Raw genomic sequence first — 20701 nt, 5'->3', positions numbered from 1 at the left:
CTCCAAGCACACATTTGGCACCGTTTTATATACACACTGGCCAATTAAATTATGCGGGGGCTATTTTGTAGTTTTCACCTTTAAAACTGGTAATATATTCAGTTTTTTCCCCCAAAAAAACTAGGAAATGCTATTTTGGTTGAAATTTCGTGTGAATGCTAACAGTTAGCATGCTGGCCAGATAGCATCAAGTAACAAAAATATGAGACAAATGAGCTAAGAAAGCTAGCAATATAGTTAACAATGAAATACCAAAATATGACCCTGAGGTGTATACCAGTTAAATCAAAAAAGCTAACATGCTAATGTTAGCGTGGTCAAATGCTAAATATATGAATATGGAGTGTGCACCTGAATTTTTTATTTTTTAATGCTAGGATGCTAATGTTAGCATGCATCAAGTACCAACATATGGTATACTGGAGGTGTATACTTACAAATAGTTAAAAAAACAGCTAGCATGCTAACTTCGTCGAGTAAAAATATTTGACACAAAAGCGACCATTCTTGTAGTACTATGCTAACTATATAGTTGTTAATGAAATACCAAAATATGACCCTGAGGTGTATACCAGTTAAATTAAAAAAGCTAACATGCTAATGTTAGCATGCTGAAATGCTAAATGTATCAAAATATATTACTCTGGAGTGTGCATTTGATTTTTTTTTTTAATGCTAGCATGCTAATGTTAGCATGCATCAAGTACCAAAATATGACAGAGGTGTACACTTACATAGTTAAAAAAAAAACGGCTAGCATGCTAACATTAGCATGCTAACTTCGTCGAGTAAAATATTTGACACAAAAGTGACCATTCTTGTAGTACTATGTTAACAATGGAATACCAAAATATGACACTGAGGTGTATACCAGTAAAATTAAAAAAGCTAACATGCTAATGTTAGCATGCTCAAATGCTAAATGTAGCGAAATATATTACTCTCGAGTGTGCACCTGAATTTTTATATTTTTTTTAATGCTAGCATGCTAATGTTAGCATGCATCAAGTACCAAAATATGGTATGCTGGAGGTGTATACTTACAAATAGTTAAAAAAAACAGCTAGCATACTAACGTTAGCATGCTAACTGGTATCATTCGTCGATTAAAAATATTTGACACAAAAGCTACCATTCTTGTAGTACTATGCTAACTATATAGTTAATGGAATACCAAAATATGACCCTGAGGTGTATAACAGTTGAATTAAAAAAGCTAACATGCTAATGTTAACATGCTAAAAAAATGTATGCTAGCATGCTAATGTTAGCATGCATCAAGTACCAAAATATGACAGCGGTGTATATTTACAAATAGTTTAAAAAACAGTTAGCATACTAACGTTAACATGCTAACCGGTATCTTTTGTCGAGTAAAAATATTTGACACAAAAAACCTAGCATTCTAATAGTACTATGCTAACAATATAGTGAACAATGAAATACCAAAATATGACACTGAGGTGTACAACAGTTAAATTAAAAAAGCTAACATGGTAATGTTAGCATGCTCAAATGCTAAATGTACCAAATATATTACTCTGGAGTATGCACCTGATTTTTAAATTTTTTAATGCTAGGATGCTAATGTTAGCATGCATCAAGTACCAAAATATGACAGAGGTGTATACTTACAAATAGTTTAAAAAAAAAACAAACGCTAGCATGCTAACAGGTATCATTCATCGAGTAAAAATATTTGACACAAAAGCTACCATTCTAATAGTACTATGCTAACAGTATAGTTAATGATATACCAAAATATGACCCTAAGGTGTATACCAGTTGAATTAAAAAAGCTAACATGCTAATGTTAGCATGCTCAAATGCTAAATGTATCAAAATATATTACTCTGGAGTGTGCATTTGATTTTTTTTTAATGCTAGCATGCTAATGTTAGCATGCATCAAGTACTAAAATATGACAGAGGTGTATACTTACAAATAGTAAAAAAAAAAACCGGCTAGCATGCTAACATTAGCATGCTAACTTCGTCGAGTAAAAATATTTGACACAAAAGCGACCATTCTTGTAGTACTATGCTAACTATATACTTAACAATGGAATACCAAAATATGACTGAGGTGTATACCAGTAAAAAGCTAACATGTTAATGTTAGCATGCTCAAATGCTAAATGTACCAAAAATATATTACTCTGGAGTGTGCACCCAAATTATTATTTTTTTTAATCCTAGCATGCTAATGTTAGCATGCATCAAGTACCAAAATATGGTATACTGGAGGTGTATACTTACAAATAGTTAAAAAAAACAGCTATCATGCTAACAGGTATCATTCGTCGAGTAAAAATATTTGACACAAAAAAGCTACCATTTTAATATTAAAATGCTAAGTAAATTAGCTACTGGCCGCACTTTGGACACCCCTGCCCGGTCTGAACCACAACAACATCACTTCCTGTGGACTCACCTGGTGCAGGCCTTGCTCTCCTCAGTGGGACACACACCCATGTGGACGCATCGCAGGTTGTCTGTCCTCTGGCTGCTCACACTCCTACACGCACACACGGATGTCATTCAGGCATAGTGGAAAACTTTGGCCAAAGGTGGGCGTGTCTTACCTGCTGGCGTCGATGGATGCAAAGGCGGAGTTTTTGCCAAACTGCAACCTGATTGGCTGCTTGCCCTGCAGCAGAACTATGATGCCATCATTAACAGGCAGCCAGTCCATGCTGGGAACCAGCAGCTGACTGGGCAGCAGGCAGCACTCGTCTATCAGGCTCTCATCGGGGTCCTGGGGCGGGGCGTCTTCCAGGGCTGTCACACACACACACACACACACACACACTTTTTTTAACGGCCCGCGGCACATTCTGAAAATACAATTTTAAAAAAAACTAAGAGCAAAACCATGAAATGTAACGCACAAAAGTTGTCATGCAGGCTGTTTTTTTTAAAAGCTGTCATTGCTCAAAAAATAATATCTAATTAAAATCAATGTTATGAATGATTGACATATTCAAGGCTCCAATTACTTCACATCAAATATTCCAATTGGAAATATTTTTGAGGAAAATATTGCATATTTTGTGTGTGTCATTTAAAAACTAACTTTTCTTTGACAAAAAAGGCATAAAAACATCCATTAAAAAATGATACACACTTGGAATCGACGGATAGATCAGAAGTTGATCTATATCAGGGGTCACCAACCTTTTTGAAACCAAGAGCTACTTCTTGGGTACTGATTAATGCGAAGGGCTACCAGTTTGATACACACTTAAATAAATTGCCAGAAATAGCCAATTTGCTCAATTTGCCTTTAACTCTATGTTATTATTAATAATTAATGATATTTACACTTAATTGAACGGTTTAAAAGAGGAGAAAACACGGAAAAAAATGACAATTAAATTTTGAAACATAGTTTATCTTCAATTTCGACTCTTTAAAATTCAAAATTCAACCGAAAAAAAAGAAGAGAAAAACTAGCAAATTCGAATCTTTTTGAAAAAATTTAAAAAATAATTTATGGAACATCATTAGTAATTTTTCCTGATTAAGATTAATTTTAGAATTTTGATGACATGTTTTAAATAGGTTAAAATCCAATCTGCACTTTGTTAGAATATATAACAAATTGGACCAAGCTATATTTCTAACAGAGACAAATCATTATTTCTTCTAGATTTTCCAGAACAAAAATTTTAAAAGAAATTCAAAAGACTTTGAAATAAGATTCAAATTTGATTCTACAGATTTTCTAGATTTTCCAGAATATTTTTTTTGAATTTTAATCATAAGTTTCAAGAAATATTTCACAAATATTCTTCGTCGAAAAAACAGAAGCTAAAATGAATAATTAAATTAAAATGTATTTATTATTCTTTACAATAATAAAAAAAAAAAATTACTTGAACATTGATTTAAATTGTCAGGAAAGAAGAGGAAGGAATTTAAAAGGTAAAAAGGTATATGTGTTTAAAAATCCTAAAATCATTTTTAAGGTTGTATTTTTTCTCTAAAATTGTCTTTCTGAAAGTTATGAGAAGCAAAGTAAAAAAATTAACGAATTTATTTAAACAAGTGAAGACCAAGTCCTTAAAATATTTTCTTGGATTTTCAAATTCTATTTGAGTTTTGTCTCTCTTAGAATTAAAAATGTCGAGCAAAGCGAGACCAGCTTGCTAGTAAATGACTACAATTTAAAAAATAGAGGCAGCTCACTGGTAAGTGCTGCTATTTGAGCTATTTTTAGAACAGGCCAGCGGGCTACTCATCTGGTCCTTACGGGCTACCTGGTGCCCGCGGGCACCGCGTTGGTGACCCCTGATCTAGAGACTTTAATGTGGAAAGTAAAAAAATGCAAAAAAAGCTAAAAAAAAATGTACGACTTATGAGTTGGATCCCCAATATTTTTGGGGACGTTTTTCTTTTTTTAAGCGGTCATTGCTAAAATATAATAATGAATTCAATTCAATATAAGTCATTATTAACCTATTCAAGGCTCCGATTACTTCACATAAACCTTTCCACTTTGAAATACTTTTAGGGAAAATATTTAGCATATTTTGTATTTGCCAAATTAAAAAGAGTTCGACAAAAGAGGCAGAAAACAAATTAAAAACAACATAAAATAATTATAAACATTTATAATTGATGGATAGATCTGAAGTTGATCTTAAGACCTAAGTGAGAAAGTAAAAAAAACAAAATGTCGACTTATTTTTACCACTTATGAGTTGGGGTCCTTTTTTCTTTTTCTTTTCTTTTTTAAACAGTCATTGCTGAAAAAAATATTGAATTAAAATCAACGGTGTTATGAATTACTGAACTGTTATAAACTCAAATTACTTTGCATCTAAAGTGTTATTTGACAAAAGGCATAAAACAAACTAAAAAAAACAAAAACATAATAAAAACATAATCGACGGATAGATCTGAAGATAATCTAAAGACTTGAGTGTTGAGAGAAAAAATAAATAAATATGAATGACTTATTTCTACCACTTTGAAATAATTTTTTTAACTCCATATATGTCCGTCAATTATACGTGTTTATATATATATATATATATATATATATATATATATATATATATATATATATATATATATGTGTATGTTTATATATAAACATATTTATATATACACATATATAAACATACACATACATATATATATATATATATACACATACATACATATACATACATATATATACGTACATATATATACATACATATATATATATATACATACATATATATATATACATTATTACATACATACATATATATACATACATACATACATACATACATACATACATACATACATACATATATACATACATACATACATACATACATACATACATACATATATATATATATATATATACATACATACATACATACATACATACATACATACATACATACATACATACATACATACATACATACATACATACATACATATATATATATATATACATACATACATACATACATACATACATACATATATATATATATATATATATATACATACACACATTATATATATATATATATATACATACTGTATATATATATATATATATATATAAATAAACACGTATAATTGACGGATAGATATGAAGTTAATTTAGAGACTTAAGTGTTGGAAAAAAAAAAAAAAGTATGACTAATTTTTAACATTTATGAGTGGGCCCCATTTGGATCCCCAATAATTTTAGTGGGATTTGTTATATTTAAAAAGCAGTCATTGCTAAAAAAAAAATTAAAATACAATTAAAATCAATGCTGTTATGAATTACTGACCTATTTAAGGCTCCAATTACTTTACATCAAATATTACACTTTGATTTTTGTGTCTGGGAAAATGTTGCAATTTAGTTTTTGCCATAAAAAACTGGCTTTTCTTTAAAAAAAGGACATAAAACCTTTTTTTATTTATATCGACAGACCTGAAGTTGATCTGCAAGTTTAACATTGAATAATAAAAATAATATGTGACATATTTTAAAAATTTTTATGACTGAGACCCTTCCGAGTCAGCGGGACCACACTTCAGGGGAGCTTAAAAAAAATCTATATATTGAATAAGTGTTGAAAATTAAATATATCAAAATGGACCCGGCATGATTGAATTTTTCGCCGTGCGGCCCCCGGAGGAAAAAGATAGGACGCCCCTGATCTCCATCAACTAAAAACATTTAGGACTGTCAGAAAGGATGTCCACACTGCAAAAACTGAAATCTAAGTAAGATGAAATATCTCAAATAAGGGTGATATTTGTTTATTTTCTGTCTGATAAGATAATTCTCCTCACTAAGCAGATTTTATGTTAGAGTGTTTTACTTGTTTTATGAGTCTGTTGTGGCCAGTGCACTGCACTTTGCAGTGGTTGGTTGGGGGAGCAGCGCCAGCAAAAGGGACTCAAACCCAGGGCCGGCCCGTGGCATAGGCCGTATAGGCAAATGCTAAGGGCGCCGTCCATCAGGGGGCGCCACGCCAGTGCCACAAATGTTGGAGAAAAAAAAAAGAAAAAAAAAGTTGGTGCTATTATTTCTAAATACAAAAAATAATCCCACGTTAATTAAAATGCAAAGTAAAGCCTATTTAATAGAAATATTATTTGTTACAACATTACGCACCCCCAACCCCCATCCCCCCGCACGGTGCGCCCCCTCCCTTCCCGTATCATGACTCTTACCACATCAAAAAATCAACACAAGATGTCAAAACGGCCAAAACTGTCAGGTGCCCAGGGAAGAAAAAATAGAAAAGAAGAGGAGGAGAAACGAGAAAAAGACAGAGGTAGCAGGTAGGTAACGTTAGCCTACATGAAATTATTTGTCTGTTACAGAATGTGATAGTAACCTGGCTTTTTAGCATTAAGCTAATGTCACATGATTCTGCAATTGCTAATCAATAAATAGCTAGTTCTGTTTTAACGTCGGGTTAATATTGTGGAGGGGGCTAAATTGTTATGGAAAATAATAATGTAACGTTAGGTAATTACAGTACTCCCACCTTACATTCCTCAGGGACATTTGTATTAGATCTTTTAAGCAGGTGTTTTTTGTTTACATTGTTATTGCCTTCTGGTTAGCTAATGTTTGCCCTGCAGGTAACAGTCACTTTTCCACCCCTTTATATATTAGGTATAGTTGTAAGCTTAGTTGTTAAAGTGCCAATCATTAATGTTAATTAAGCAATATCACATGAGAGGGAATGCTGTTTTTTAATTTGAGCACTGCTGTGATTCGGTTAAAGATAATCATAACATAACATTCTCATATAATATGTTAATTTTCTTTCTTTAAGTAAAAAAAAAAGGTCAAAGACAAAGCTATTCGGTTTCTTGTAAGTATATACACTTCACTGCCGATGTGGGGGGGCGCCACCTAAAATCTTGCCTAGGGCGCCAGATTGGTTAGGGCCAGTCCTGCTCAAACCGGATTGATAAACTGATCCGTAAAGCCGGACAAACTATTGGCACGCAGTTGGAGGCGTTTGTGTCAGTGAGGCACAGGAGGACACTGGACAAACTGCTGGCCATCATGGACAATCCTGCCCACCCACTCCACCTGACAATTAAGGGACAGCGGAGCTCATACTCCAACATGCTCCTTCAACTTCCTTCCCGCACTGTGCGATTCAAGAACTCCTTCATTCCGCACTCCATCCAGCTGTATAATCACTCGCCCTACAGCAGGGGTCACCAACCTTTTTGAAACCAAGAGCTACTTCTTGGGTACTGATTAATGCGAAGGGCTACCAGTTTGATACACACTTAAATAAATTGCCAGAAATAGCCAATTTGCTCAATTTACCTTTAACTCTGTTATTATTAATAATTAATGATATTTACACTTAATTGAACGGTTTAAAAGAGGAGAAAAACACGAAAAAAAATTACAATTAAATTTTGAAACATAGTTTATCTTCAATTTCGACTCTTTAAAATTCAAAATTCAACCGAAAAAAAAGAAGAGAAAAACTAGCAAATTCGAATCTTTTTGAAAAAATTTAAAAAATAATTTATGGAACATCATTAATAATTTTTCCTGATTAAGATTAATTTTAGAATTTTGATGACATGTTTTAAATAGGTTAAAATCCAATCTGCACTTTGTTAGAATATATAACAAATTGGACCAAGCTATATTTCTAACAAAGACAAATCATTATTTCTTCTAGATTTTCCAGAACAAAAATTTTAAAAGAAATTCAAAAGACTTTGAAATAAGATTCAAATTTGATTCTACAGATTTTCTAGAATATTTTTTTTGAATTTTAATCATAATAAGTTGGAAGAAATATTTCACAAATATTCTTCGTCGAAAAAACAGAAGCTAAAATGAAGAATTAAATTAAAATGTATTTATTATTTTTTACAATAATAAAAAAAAAAAATTACTTGAACATTGATTTAAATTGTCAGTAAAGAAGAGGAAGGAATTTAAAAGGTAAAAAGGTATATGTGTTTAAAAATCCTAAAATCATTTTTAAGGTTGTATTTTTTCTCTAAAATTGTTTTTCTGAAAGTTATAAGAAGCAAAGTAAAAAAAAAAAAAAGAATTTATTTAAACAAGTGAAGACCAAGTCTTTAAAATATTTTCTTGGATTTTCAAATTCTATTTGAGTTTTGTCTCTCTTAGAATTAAAAATGTCGGGCAAAGCGAGACCAGCTTGCTAGTAAATAAATACAATTTTAAAAATAGAGGCAGCTCACTGGTAAGTGCTGCTATTTGAGCTATTTTTAGAACAGGCCAGCGGGCTACTCATCTGGTCCTTACGGGCTACCTGGTGCCCGCGGGCACCGCGTTCGTGACCCCTGCCCTACAGCAATAGATGACATCGGCCTATTATCTGACACCTGACATGTTAGCTACTTCTCTTTGTTTATAATGTATATTTTCTGTTTCCTGCTGGACCTACTCTCTATTTTATGCTGCTGCTGTCATATATACTGTATATACTGTAATATTGTACATGGTCATTGGTTTATATTGTATATATGTTATAGACATAACATAATATATCTGTATGTAAATTATTCTGTACACATATTATGTATATATTCATACATATGTCAGATTTTTTTATAGCTATATTAGTCTATTTATACCTGCATTGTCCTTTCCATCCTTACACTTTCCATCATTGTAACTGAGCTACTGTGTTGAACAATTTCCCTTGTGGATCATTAAAGTTTGTCTAAGTCTAAGTCTTGTTTTAAGGGTGTTGGTCCTAAATGATCTCAGTAAGATACTACAGCTTGTTGCTGAGATTGTATGAGCTATATTGAGTAAAACATGCTTGAAACTAGAATATCAACTGTTGCAAAGCTGTGTCATCAACACTCACAAGTATAAAACTACTTTTTTAAAGTAATCATTTCTTACTTCAAGCATGAAAAAAAAAATCATTATGTCAAGATAATGGCTCTAGCATTTACTTAATTTAAGAATATTTTTCAACATATTGAGCAAAAAGGTGTCATTTTTTTTTACCAAGCAAAGTGCACTTGTTATTAGTGAGAATATACTTATTTTAAGGTATTTTTGGGTTCATTTAGGTTAGCTAATTTTACTTTTTTTTGGAAAGTCTTGACAAGCCAAATTTTCTTGTTCTATTGGCAGATAATTTTGCTTAATTCAAATAAAATACCCCTCATTTTTGTATTATTTTTTTCTTGTTTTTGAACACTGACTTTTTGCAGTGCAATTTCTCTGTTGGGAGGAGCTACAACACCGCTCCACAACCTTTTTGTAGCTGCGGACCGGTCAACGCTTCAAAATTTGTCCCACGGACCGGGTGTGGGGGGGGGATTTTTTAAATTATTTTTTTTCATAAATAAATACAATCATGTGTGCTTACGGACTGTATCCCTGCAGACTGTATTGATATATAATGTATATATTGTGTTTTTATGTTGATTTAATTAAAAAAAATAAAAAAATATATTTTTTTATTTTTATTTTTTTTATTTCTTGTGCGGCCCGGTACCAATCTGTTGGGGACCACTGATCTACCACACAAAGTTAGCTTCCTCCATGTTTTTTTATCAGCAGCTACGTTAGCCGCCCTGTAAACACGCTAACAAACACCAGACTTACAGCACAGCCAGAGCTTGGTGAGCAGGCGGAAGAGCAGCTGCAAGCTGTCCTGGCTGTCCGACGTGGCCGTGAAGGTGGGAAGGCAGCCGGACTTCAGCAGACCCCATATCCGGATCATCACCAGCATCTCCCGTAACATTCCCAAAGACGCTCCGTCACGCATGAAGCCGAACCCGGGTCGTGCCATAGAGCCCTGTGGAACACAACACAATTAAACTTGCAGTTATTACCTATACAACTGTTTGTGGCCCCATTTTGGTCTTTAATATTATCCATTGTTATTATCAGGCCCCCTCACCTTACTCTAAACCAGTGGTTCTTAACCTGGGTTCCATGGAACCCTAGGGGTTCGGTGAGTCGGCCTCAGGGGTTCGGCAGAGGTCAAAACACACCCGACTCATCGTGTAAATACAAACTTCTCCCTATCGGCATATTACGGATACGGCAACAGCTGACTGATTTGCAGGTGTGTAATTTGTTGTGAGTTCATGCACTGTGTTGGTTTTGTTGTTTGAACAAGGTGATGTTCATGCACGCTTCATTTTGTGCAGCAGTAATAAAACATGGTAACACTTTCGTATGGGGAACATATTCACCATTAGTTAGTTGCTTATTAACATGCAAATTAGTAACATATTGGCTCTTAACTACACTGCAAAAAGTCAGTGTTCAAAAACAAGAAAAAAAATTAAAAATGAGGGGTATTTTATTTGAACTAAGCAAAATTATCTGCCAATAGAACAAGAAAATTTGGCTTACTTTCCAAAACAAGTAAAATTAGCTAACCTCAATGAACCTAAAAATACCATAAAATAAGTATATGCTCACTAATAACAACTGTACTACTATATGAGTATGTATTTTCTATGGTTTCATTTAAAATAAAACAGCAAAAGTCCATTTGGCTGTCATCTGTTTTAATTCTGAGACACAATTGTGTCAAAGTCATGATTTATTTTTTTACATGCTTAAAATAAGAAATGATTACTTTAAAAAAAAGTAGTTTTATACTTGTGAGTGTTGATGACACAGCTTTGCAACAGTTGATATTCTAGTTTCAAGCATGTTTTAGTCAATATAGGTCATCAAATCTCAGCAACAAGCTGTAATATCTTACTGAGATCATTTAGGACCAAAACCCTTAAAACAAGTAAAAGACTAACATAAAATCTGCTTAGTGAGAAGAATTATCTTATCAGACAGAAAATAAGCAAATATCACCCTTATTTGAGATATTTAATCTTACTTAGATTTCACTTTTTGCAGTGTAGTCATTATTAAGTACTTATTAATACCTTATTCGGCATGGCCTTATTATAACCCTAACCCTCTAACCCTGACCCTAACCCTAAACAAATAACTCTAAATTAAGTCTTTATTACTTAGAATATGTTCCCCTAGTGTCCAAATAACTCTAAATTAAGTTGTTGTTACTTAGAATATGTTCCCCTAGTGTCCAAATAACTCTAAATTAAATTGTTGTTACTTAGAATATGTTCCCCTAGTGTCCAAATAACTCTAAATTAAATTGTTGTTACTTAGAATATGTTCCCCTAGTGTCCAAATAACTCTAAATTAAATTGTTGTTACTTAGAATATGTTCCCCTAGTGTCCAAATAACTCTAAATTAAATTGTTGTTACTTAGAATATGTTCCCCTAGTGTCCAAATAACTCTAAATTAAATTGTTGTTACTTAGAATATGTTCCCCTAGTGTCCAAATAACTCTAAATTAAGTCGTTGTTACTTAGAATATGTACCCCTAGTGTCCAAATAACTCTAAATTAAGTCTTAATTACATAGAATATGTTCCCCTAGTGTCCAAATAACTCTAAATTAAGTTGTTGTTACTTAGAATATGTTCCCCTAGTGTCCAAATAACTCTAAATTAAGTCTTTGTTACTTAGAATATGTTCCCCTAGTGTCCAAATAACTCTAAATTAAATTGTTGTTACTTAGAATATGTTCCCCTAGTGTCCAAATAACTCTAAATTAAATTGTTGTTACTTAGAATATGTTCCCCTAGTGTCCAAATAACTCTAAATTAAATTGTTACTTAGAATATGTTCTCCTAGTGTCCAAATAACTCTAAATTAAATTGTTGTTACTTAGAATATGTTCCCCTAGTGTCCAAATAACTCTAAATTAAGTCGTTGTTACTTAGAATATGTTCCCCTAGTGTCCAAATAACTCTAAATTAAGTCTTTATTACTTAGAATATGTTCCCCTAGTGTCCAAATAACTCTAAATTAAGTCGTTGTTACTTAGAATATGTTCCCCTAGTGTCCAAATAACTCTAAATTAAGTCGTTGTTACTTAGAATATGTTCCCCTAGTGTCCAAATAACTCTAAATTAAGTCTTTGTTACTTAGAATATGTTCCCCTAGTGTCCAAATAACTCTAAATTAAGTCGTTGTTACTTAGAATATGTTCCCCTAGTGTCCAAATAACTCTAAATTAAGTCTTTGTTACTTAGAATATGTTCCCCTAGTGTCCAAATAACTCTAAATTAAGTCTTTATTACTTAGAATATGTTCCCCTAGTGTCCAAATAACTCTAAATTAAGTCTTTATTACTTAGAATATGTTCCCCTAGTGTCCAAATAACTCTAAATTAAGTCGTTGTTACTTAGAATATGTTCCCCATACTAAAGTGTTACCAAAAACATATAACTTTGTCTTGAATTTGAAAAAAACAACATTTTATTTTTCACTAAAGAAGGGTTCGGTGAAAATCCGCATATGAAACTGGTGGGGTTCGGTACCTCCAACAAGGTTAAGAACCACTGCTCTAAACCTACAAGTCACCAAGTTGCCACATTTTACTGATTTTCAAGACGTGAATGTCCATTTGTAGTCGGAGAAAAGTTGCATGTTTTCCTGCAACCACATTTTCACTCAGTCATTTCCATTATTCAGGTGAAACTCGTAAAATGTTCGTGTGAAAGTCCATTTATGGCAGCAGTTTAACTTCAAATGTGAAATAACCTCATTCATTACATGCATCATTCCATATGTCAAGCTTGTATTTATTATAAGTTTGATGATCATGGCTTATAATAAATGCAAGCTTGGACATATTTAATGATGCATATATGTTTGATGATCGTGGCGGGCAGCACGGTGGCACCGGGGTTAGTGCATGTGCCTCACAATACGAAGGTCCTGAGTTCAATCCCAGTGTCAGAATAATTGTATCTAAGTTATCACAAAACGTTGTGTTGCCGTGAGTTCCCGGCGAGAGGACAAAAGCCGTCTTTGATCCTCCCAAGAAGAAGGCTTGTAAAACCCCACTGTGTAGGATGGGAAGCGACATGAAGGTGTTCTGTCTCTTTGATGTATTGTAATCCACAGAGAGATTTTGTCTTGACCCGAGAACTACAAAGCGGAGAGGGAGCAGGACCAGACTCCCCTACAGGCGACCTTTTCTTTGAACGGTTTTAATCAAAGACGATGGCTGTTTACGACCCCCCTCCTTTAGAAACAGCTGTTGCCATGTAATCAGGGAAAGTCCAAATAAAATATTTCGTCAGGAGCGTGGTGAGACTGTCCAAAGAGCACAGTCCAGACGTTTCTCCTCATTGAGCCAAATGTAATTTTGTCTCTGTTTAATTCCTTGCTTCTTGTCTTGTTTAATACAGTGATTTTCAACCTTTTTTAAGCCGCGGCACACTTTTTACATTTACAAAATCCTGCGGCACACCACCAACCAAAATGACACAAAACTCTAACACAGTATATAATACATATAGTTAATAATATAGTTCTCTAAATGTATTTATACTCACTACTATTACAATGGCTTTACAAGCTCGCAGTATTAATGTTTCTGCCACAGTGTGGGACTTTTTTGATTTAGCTACGAGTTCAACAACAAGGTAGCAAGCTTTGAGGGCTCTCTTGTTTACCTTTGTGGTTTTTCTCAGAAAAGTTGCCTGTTTCTCATTGTTTGTATGTAAGCGTACAAAATATTCCATCGGGGTGTTTCGTTTGGAGATGGCGTTTAAGCTTGCTTGGCACCATGGCGCTATTGGATAGCTTCTCACCACACGCCAAGCACTGCGGAGTCGGTGCTGTCGCATCCCCGGTGAAAGTCAATCCAAATGAAAGATAGCTTTCGCTTTATTGCCTCGAGCTCACCGTCTTTTTTTATTTTGTAGACCACTCATACTAGAGCCTTCATGTGGGTCAGAATTTTGTCCAGGACACTGTTCGCCATTCGCATTTTCCCTTCTCAAAAACTTCTCCATCACTGTCACTTGCTCGCCTCCTCTTGCTGCGATCCCAAACTGTCACTGTCACGTGATGCGCAGCGCTAACTCGATTGTCTTTACAGGTATTTATCGCCCTCTGCTACCACCTACTGAAATAGATGAGTATTACATTACCTGCCGCACTTTATTATAGCACGGACACCCGACAATGGTTAATTAGGAGATATTAAATAATTTCTCACGGCACACCCGACGATCTCTCACGGCAAACTAGTGTGCCGCGGCACACTGGTTGAAAATGACTGGTTTAATAGATGTCATCAGTGTTTGAACCTGACACCCAGGTTCGGGATCTTTCTGTGTAGAGTTTGCATGTTCTCTCCATGACTGCGTGGGTTCCCTCCGGGTACTCCGACTTCCTCCCACGACATGCACCTGGGGATAGGTTGATTGGCAACACTAAATGGTCCCTAGTGTGTGAATGTGAGCGTGAATGTTGTCTGTCTATCTGTGTTGGCCCTGCGATGAGGTGGCGACTTGTCTATTTTTAAACAAAGAAAACAACCTGAAGTTGTCTTTATTTTTAAGTTATCGGGCCGTGATTTTACCAGTCCGGCCCACTTGGGAGTAGATTTTCCTCCATGTGGCCCCCGATCTAAAATTAGTTTGACACCCCTGCCCTAAAGTGTTTATGCTAGCTCACCTGGTTGGGTAGGTCGGCCAGCAGGTACAGGACAAAGTCGCCCACCCACTGGATGAGCTGCTGCAGGGACTGCAGCGGCGGACCGTCCAGCACAAACTCCTGCGTCTTCAGGTTGAGCATCACCTTGTCGATATCTGCCAACACAAGTCCCGAGTGTTGAGTCACAGTGGAGTCCCAGTCTCACCTGTGTCAATGTAATGCGAGCCACACCTGTGTCCATGTTCTTGGCACAGATCTCACTCAGGCGGTCTCCCGGACTTTTGTCGGGTGTATTAAGGACGTGAGGTCTGAGTAAGGATTTCAGAGTGGAGCTGATGGCGATCAGCAGCAGTTTGGCGTGGAAGTCGCAGGCTCGCGCCGCAGTGGCCTTGGACAGTTTACACAGGGACGCCTTGACCGCCACGATCCGCGTCGCCAGAACCTGCAGCACAACATTTTTTATGGGACAAGATAAAAGCACGATGACGGCTTTAGAACGCTACCTGCTGCAGGGCCTGGTTCTGCCTCATGTACTCCTCGTGAAGTTTGTCCACCAAGTTGGGGACCATAGTGGGCTGCACGTGCAGAAGGACGTCCCACCAGTCGTAGCCCGTCACCATGCAGTACTCCAGCAGGAACAGCAGGTGGCGCAGCGTGGTGTTCATCTCCAGCACTTGACCCATAGAGGGCGACACTCGCAGCATGTGGAGCTGAGGAAGAGTCACATGATTTGTTTAGAACAGAAGTCGTTTTCACTGAGGGCCACATCGCAGTTTTGTTTGGCCCCAGAGGGCCGCTTTTAACAAAGAATACTATTATTACACAATTTTTTATGCATTTTATTAGTAGATTTTTAAAAAAACTAAAATGTAAGTTGCAATAATTTCACCTCAAAATGTAGTGTATATTACTGTAAATGGAAAACCAGTACTGCTGTTTTTATTAGGGATGTCCGATAATGGCTTTTTTACAGATAGCCGATATTCCGATATTGTCCAACTCTTAATTACCGATACCGATATCAACCGATACATACAGTCGTGGAATTAACACATTATTATGCCTATCTTGGACAACCAGGTATGGCGAAGATAAGGTCCTTTTTAAAAACATTAATAAAATAAGATAAAAAAAATTGAAAACATTTTCTTGAATAAAAAAGAAAGTAAAACAATATAATAACAGTTACATAGAAACTAGTAATTAATGAAAATGAGTAAAATTAACTGTTAAAGGTTGGTATTATTAGTGGACCAGCAGCACGCACAATCATGTGTGCTTACGGACTGTATCCCTTGCAGACTGTATTGATGTATATTGATATATAATGTAGGAACCAGAATATTAATAACAGAAAGAAACAACCCTTTTGTGTGAATGAGTGTGAATGGGGGAGGGAGGTTTTTTGGGTTGGTGCACTAATTGTAAGTGTATCTTGTGTTTTTTATGTTGATTTCATAACAATAAAAAAAATAAAAATGATACCGATAATAAAAAAAAACGATACCGATAATTTCCGATATTACATTTTAAAGCATTTATCGGCCGATATTATCGGACATCTCTAGTTTTTATGGTAAAAAAAGGCAGCTCAGTTGCCAGAATTTTACCGTAAAATGTACATTTGTTTTTTTACTGTAAAAAAAACCAACCTGCAATTTTACAGTACAATTTTGGCACCTGAGCTGCCAGTTTGTTTTGTTTTTGTACCGCAAACCAACAACTATTTCGGTGTTTTACTGTAAATGCCAAAACGGCAGCACAGTTTATTACAGTAAAAAAAGGACTGTATTTTTCATTTAGAGAAAAATGCAGTAAAAACCACAGTAAATTTCACAATTTGACCATGAAATCTATTGCTACTTTTACATTGCACAATTTGATGGATAACTTGCTTTGAAATCATTATTATTAGTATTTATTTATTTTAAAAAAAAAATGGTTTAAATGTTTGATAATATATATTTTTGCATAATTAGACAATATTAAAGTTAACATCATTTGCGATTACATGGAGTACATATGTTTATTTTTCTCCCAAAATAGAAAGAAAGAATACATTTAGTAAGAAAAGTTACAGTACTTTGATACATATTATTTTCAGGCTTTCGAGGGCCAAATAAAATGAAGTGGCGGGCCACACCTGGCCCCCGGGCCTCGAGTTTTACACCTGTGGTTTATAAGGTGCAGAAATGATGAAGAAATTAGGGACATCTCCACACTGCGGGATATAAATCCAATTTGCATTTTTTGTCAACATTTTGTTACTGAAGCATTTCGCACAGAAGACTGAGAAAGAAGGGGCCAAACATTTTGGCTCCAGCAGCTTGTGGGGCATTTGCTTCAAGAAGAATGCATTAGCAAGCAGTCTGAGCTAGGAGTGCTGCGACAGCTTAAAAGCCGTGTTTCTTAACCCATTGATATATTCTCGGCTGTGGTCTGTACTCAGTTGTAATGCACTTTTCCACCACTTGTGGCAGTAATGACAATCTCAAACAGAAGAAGTCTGGAGCTAAAGTAATAAGAGATTCTTAAGCTCAAAAAGTATGACTAAAGTGTTGAAGCTGTCAGAATTATTGTATCTAAATTATCACAATACTTTGTGTTGAAATGAGTTCCTAGCAAGAAGACAAAAGCTGTATTTGAAACCTACCAAAAAGAAGGTTCGTAAAACTCCACTGTGTAAGGGGGAAAGCCCCATAAAGGGTTTTCTATTTTCTCTCATGTACGGTAATCAACAGAAAGATATTGTTCTAACTAGAGATGTCCGATAATATCGGTCTGCCGATATTATCGGCCGATAAATGCGTTAAAATGTAATATCGGAAATTATCGGTATCGTTTTTTTTTTATTATCAGTATCGTTTTTTTTTTAGGTTTTTTTTTTTTTTATTAAATCCACATAAAAAACACAAGATACACTTACAATTAGTGCACCAACCCAAAAAACCTCCCTCCCCCATTTACACTCATTCACACTCATTCACACAAAACGGTTGTTTCTTTCTGTTATTAATATTTTGGTTCCTACATTATATATCAATATATATCAATACAGTCTGCAAGGGATACAGTCCGTAAGCACACATGATTGTGCGTGCTGCTGGTCCACTAATAATACTAACCTTTAACAGTTAATTTTACAAATTTTCATTAATTACTAGTTTCTATGTAACTGTTTTTATATTGTTTTACTTTCTTTTTTATTCAAGAAAATGTTTTTAATTTATTTATCTTATTTTATTTGATTCATTTTTTTAAAAAGTACCTTATCTTCACCATACCTGGTTGTCCAAATTAGGCATAATAATGTGTTAATTCCACGACTGTATATATCGGTTGATATCGGTATCGGTTGATATCGGTATCGGTAATTAAAGAGTTGGACAATATCGGCATATCGGATATCGGCAAAAAGCCATTATCGGACATCCCTAGTTCTAACCCAAGGACTTCAAAGCGGACAGATGGCAGGATCTGCCCGATTTCCAGACAAACTCTTTTTGAACTATTTTATGGACCTCTTTTTGAATTATTTTACGAACTCTTTTTGAACTATTTTATGGAACTCTTTTTGAACTGACCTTTTCTGTGAATTGTTTACGACCTTTTCTGTGAACTTTTTGCGACCTTTGTCCTTTGGAAACAGCGGTGGCCAGGTGCTGAGATACTGTTCAAGGGTACAGTGTAAAGGCGACTCTCCTCAATATTGAGTCCACATTGAATTCTGTCTTTGTTTGATTCTTTGCTTCTTGTCTTTTTTAATAGATGTCATCAGTGTTTGAACCTGACACAAGCTGTATTTTCAATTTCACTTGAATTTTTTTATTTTTTTATATAGACATTTTTATATTGTTACATCCCTAATGCCGCCTTATACTAGCACTTTTTAGTAACTAGAATGCAAAGAGAAGGGAAAGACGTGTGTTCTTGTCTCATGTAAGGATTGTGGATGATGGGCAAGATAAAAAAGCGCAGATTTCCTAGAATGAAATGAAATAGGTGTGTGTGTTGTTACCTTGCCCTGATTGTCGACACCAGCCAGGGCCAGCGACGTCCAGGAGAACTGCAACGCCTTGAAATGGAGGGTGGAGGCTCCCGCTCTTTGTCGCTTGATGGCAGACTCGTCCCCGGAGCGCTGGCCCGGTCCGGTGGATCCAGAGCCGTAGAAAACGCCCAACGTGTGGAGGGTCAGACGGTGGAGGATTTGGATGGTGCCGTCATTGAAGGCCAGAGCCAGTCCTGAAGACGCAGACCACAAATGAGTCCTGGCCGCAACATGTTTGGACCTGATGACGCCGTGTTGGCAGTACTCACCCAATCCGGGGCAGAATTTGGTATCTGACGTGTTGGAGGTGGAAATCGGCAATTTGGGAAGAGCGATGGCAGAAACTCGCTCCAGGTCGATGGCGGTGGTCAGGATACGCCACTTCAAGATGGTGGGCTGCTTTTCGCCGACTAGATCAGAGATTAGCTCGGGTCAGCTGTGGTCAACAGTACTAAAAAAGTCTCAATCCCATGAATGGAACATTTGTCTTTATTAAATTATTTTACAACAGCTGTGTTCCAGTGTTTACATGGTTAAAGACTGTGCCTACTAGAGATTGACCGACATGTTTTTTCAAGGGCCGATACTGATACGGATTATTAGTAGTAAGCGCTGCAGTGAAAAAAAAATGGCAACTCTTCACAAGCAGGGCAGACAGATTGGTGCTTCAGCAGTTTTTATAACTATCTACCTGACAATGTTTTTATTTTTTTAAATACTAAATACTGGTATAATATGTGTATATACTGGATCTGCCGATGTAGTTCTACTAAAGTTGTAAAAAAAAAATACAAATTTAAAGAGGCTGATACAGATATACAGTACAGGCCAAATGTTTGGACACACCTTCTCCTCATTCAATGTGTTTTCTTTATTTTCATGACTATTTACATTGTAGATTGTCACTGAAGGCATCAAAACTATGAATGAACACATGTGGAGTTATGTACTACACAAAAAAAGGTGAAATAACTGAAAACATGTTTTATAGTCTAGTTTCTTCAAAATAGCCACTCTTTGCTCTGATTACTGCTTTGCACACTCTTGGCATTCTCTCGAAGAGCTTCAAGAGGTAGTCACCTGAAATGGTTTTCACTTCACAGGTGTGCTTGAAGCTCACAGAGAGAATGCTAAGAGTGTACATAACTCCACATGTGTTCATTGATAGTTTTGATGCCTTCAGTGACAATCTACAATGTAAATAGTCATGAAAATAAAGAAAACACAATGAATGAGGAGAAGGTGTGTCCAAACTTTTGGCCAGTACTGTACGTTAAAATGCCAAAATTGGTACGTGAAAGATTCCTTCAAAAGTGCCACGCGATCTGATGTATGTTTGCTTGGTTCCCTTTTGAAAGAAACACTTTAGACATGAGGTGGTTTTTGTGCATTTAAGAAAAAAATCCTAAAATACCGTTAAAAAAAATTAAAGCTGATCACACAATTAACAAAATTCACACAGTGACTGATGAAATGCTAAAAACATGACAGACTACGTAAAAAAACAGAATGGAATTTTACAGTCTTTACTGAATAAAACTCCCGGAATGTACATGAAAATAAAGAATGTGGGGTTTACAATATTAGGGTATGAACAACAAAACACTGAATTTAGGAACATATGAACATTGTTCCTATTTTACTTCTCACCTCCTCAATCG

General features: G+C 35.3%; 1 protein-coding gene across 1 annotated transcript in view; it reads right to left on the bottom strand.

Moving 5' to 3' along the window:
* Positions 1-20701, bottom strand: part of med16 (mediator complex subunit 16) — a 31870-nt gene that overhangs the window by 217 nt on the left and 10952 nt on the right. The window contains exons 8-15 of the mRNA XM_062038969.1: positions 19310-19450; positions 19011-19234; positions 15496-15702; positions 15224-15434; positions 15014-15147; positions 10099-10291; positions 2585-2780; positions 2434-2517 (exon numbers count right to left, since the gene is read on the bottom strand). Of these exons, the coding sequence (XP_061894953.1) occupies positions 2434-2517; positions 2585-2780; positions 10099-10291; positions 15014-15147; positions 15224-15434; positions 15496-15702; positions 19011-19234; positions 19310-19450 (1390 nt within the window). The remainder of the gene's footprint in view (positions 1-2433; positions 2518-2584; positions 2781-10098; positions 10292-15013; positions 15148-15223; positions 15435-15495; positions 15703-19010; positions 19235-19309; positions 19451-20701) is intronic.

This window comes from Entelurus aequoreus, linkage group LG27 (genome assembly GCF_033978785.1).
Source record: "Entelurus aequoreus isolate RoL-2023_Sb linkage group LG27, RoL_Eaeq_v1.1, whole genome shotgun sequence".
Classification (NCBI taxonomy): domain Eukaryota; kingdom Metazoa; phylum Chordata; class Actinopteri; order Syngnathiformes; family Syngnathidae; genus Entelurus; species Entelurus aequoreus.
The sequence above is the reverse complement of the archived record's forward strand: the minus strand, read 5'-3'. Positions and strand labels throughout refer to the sequence as shown.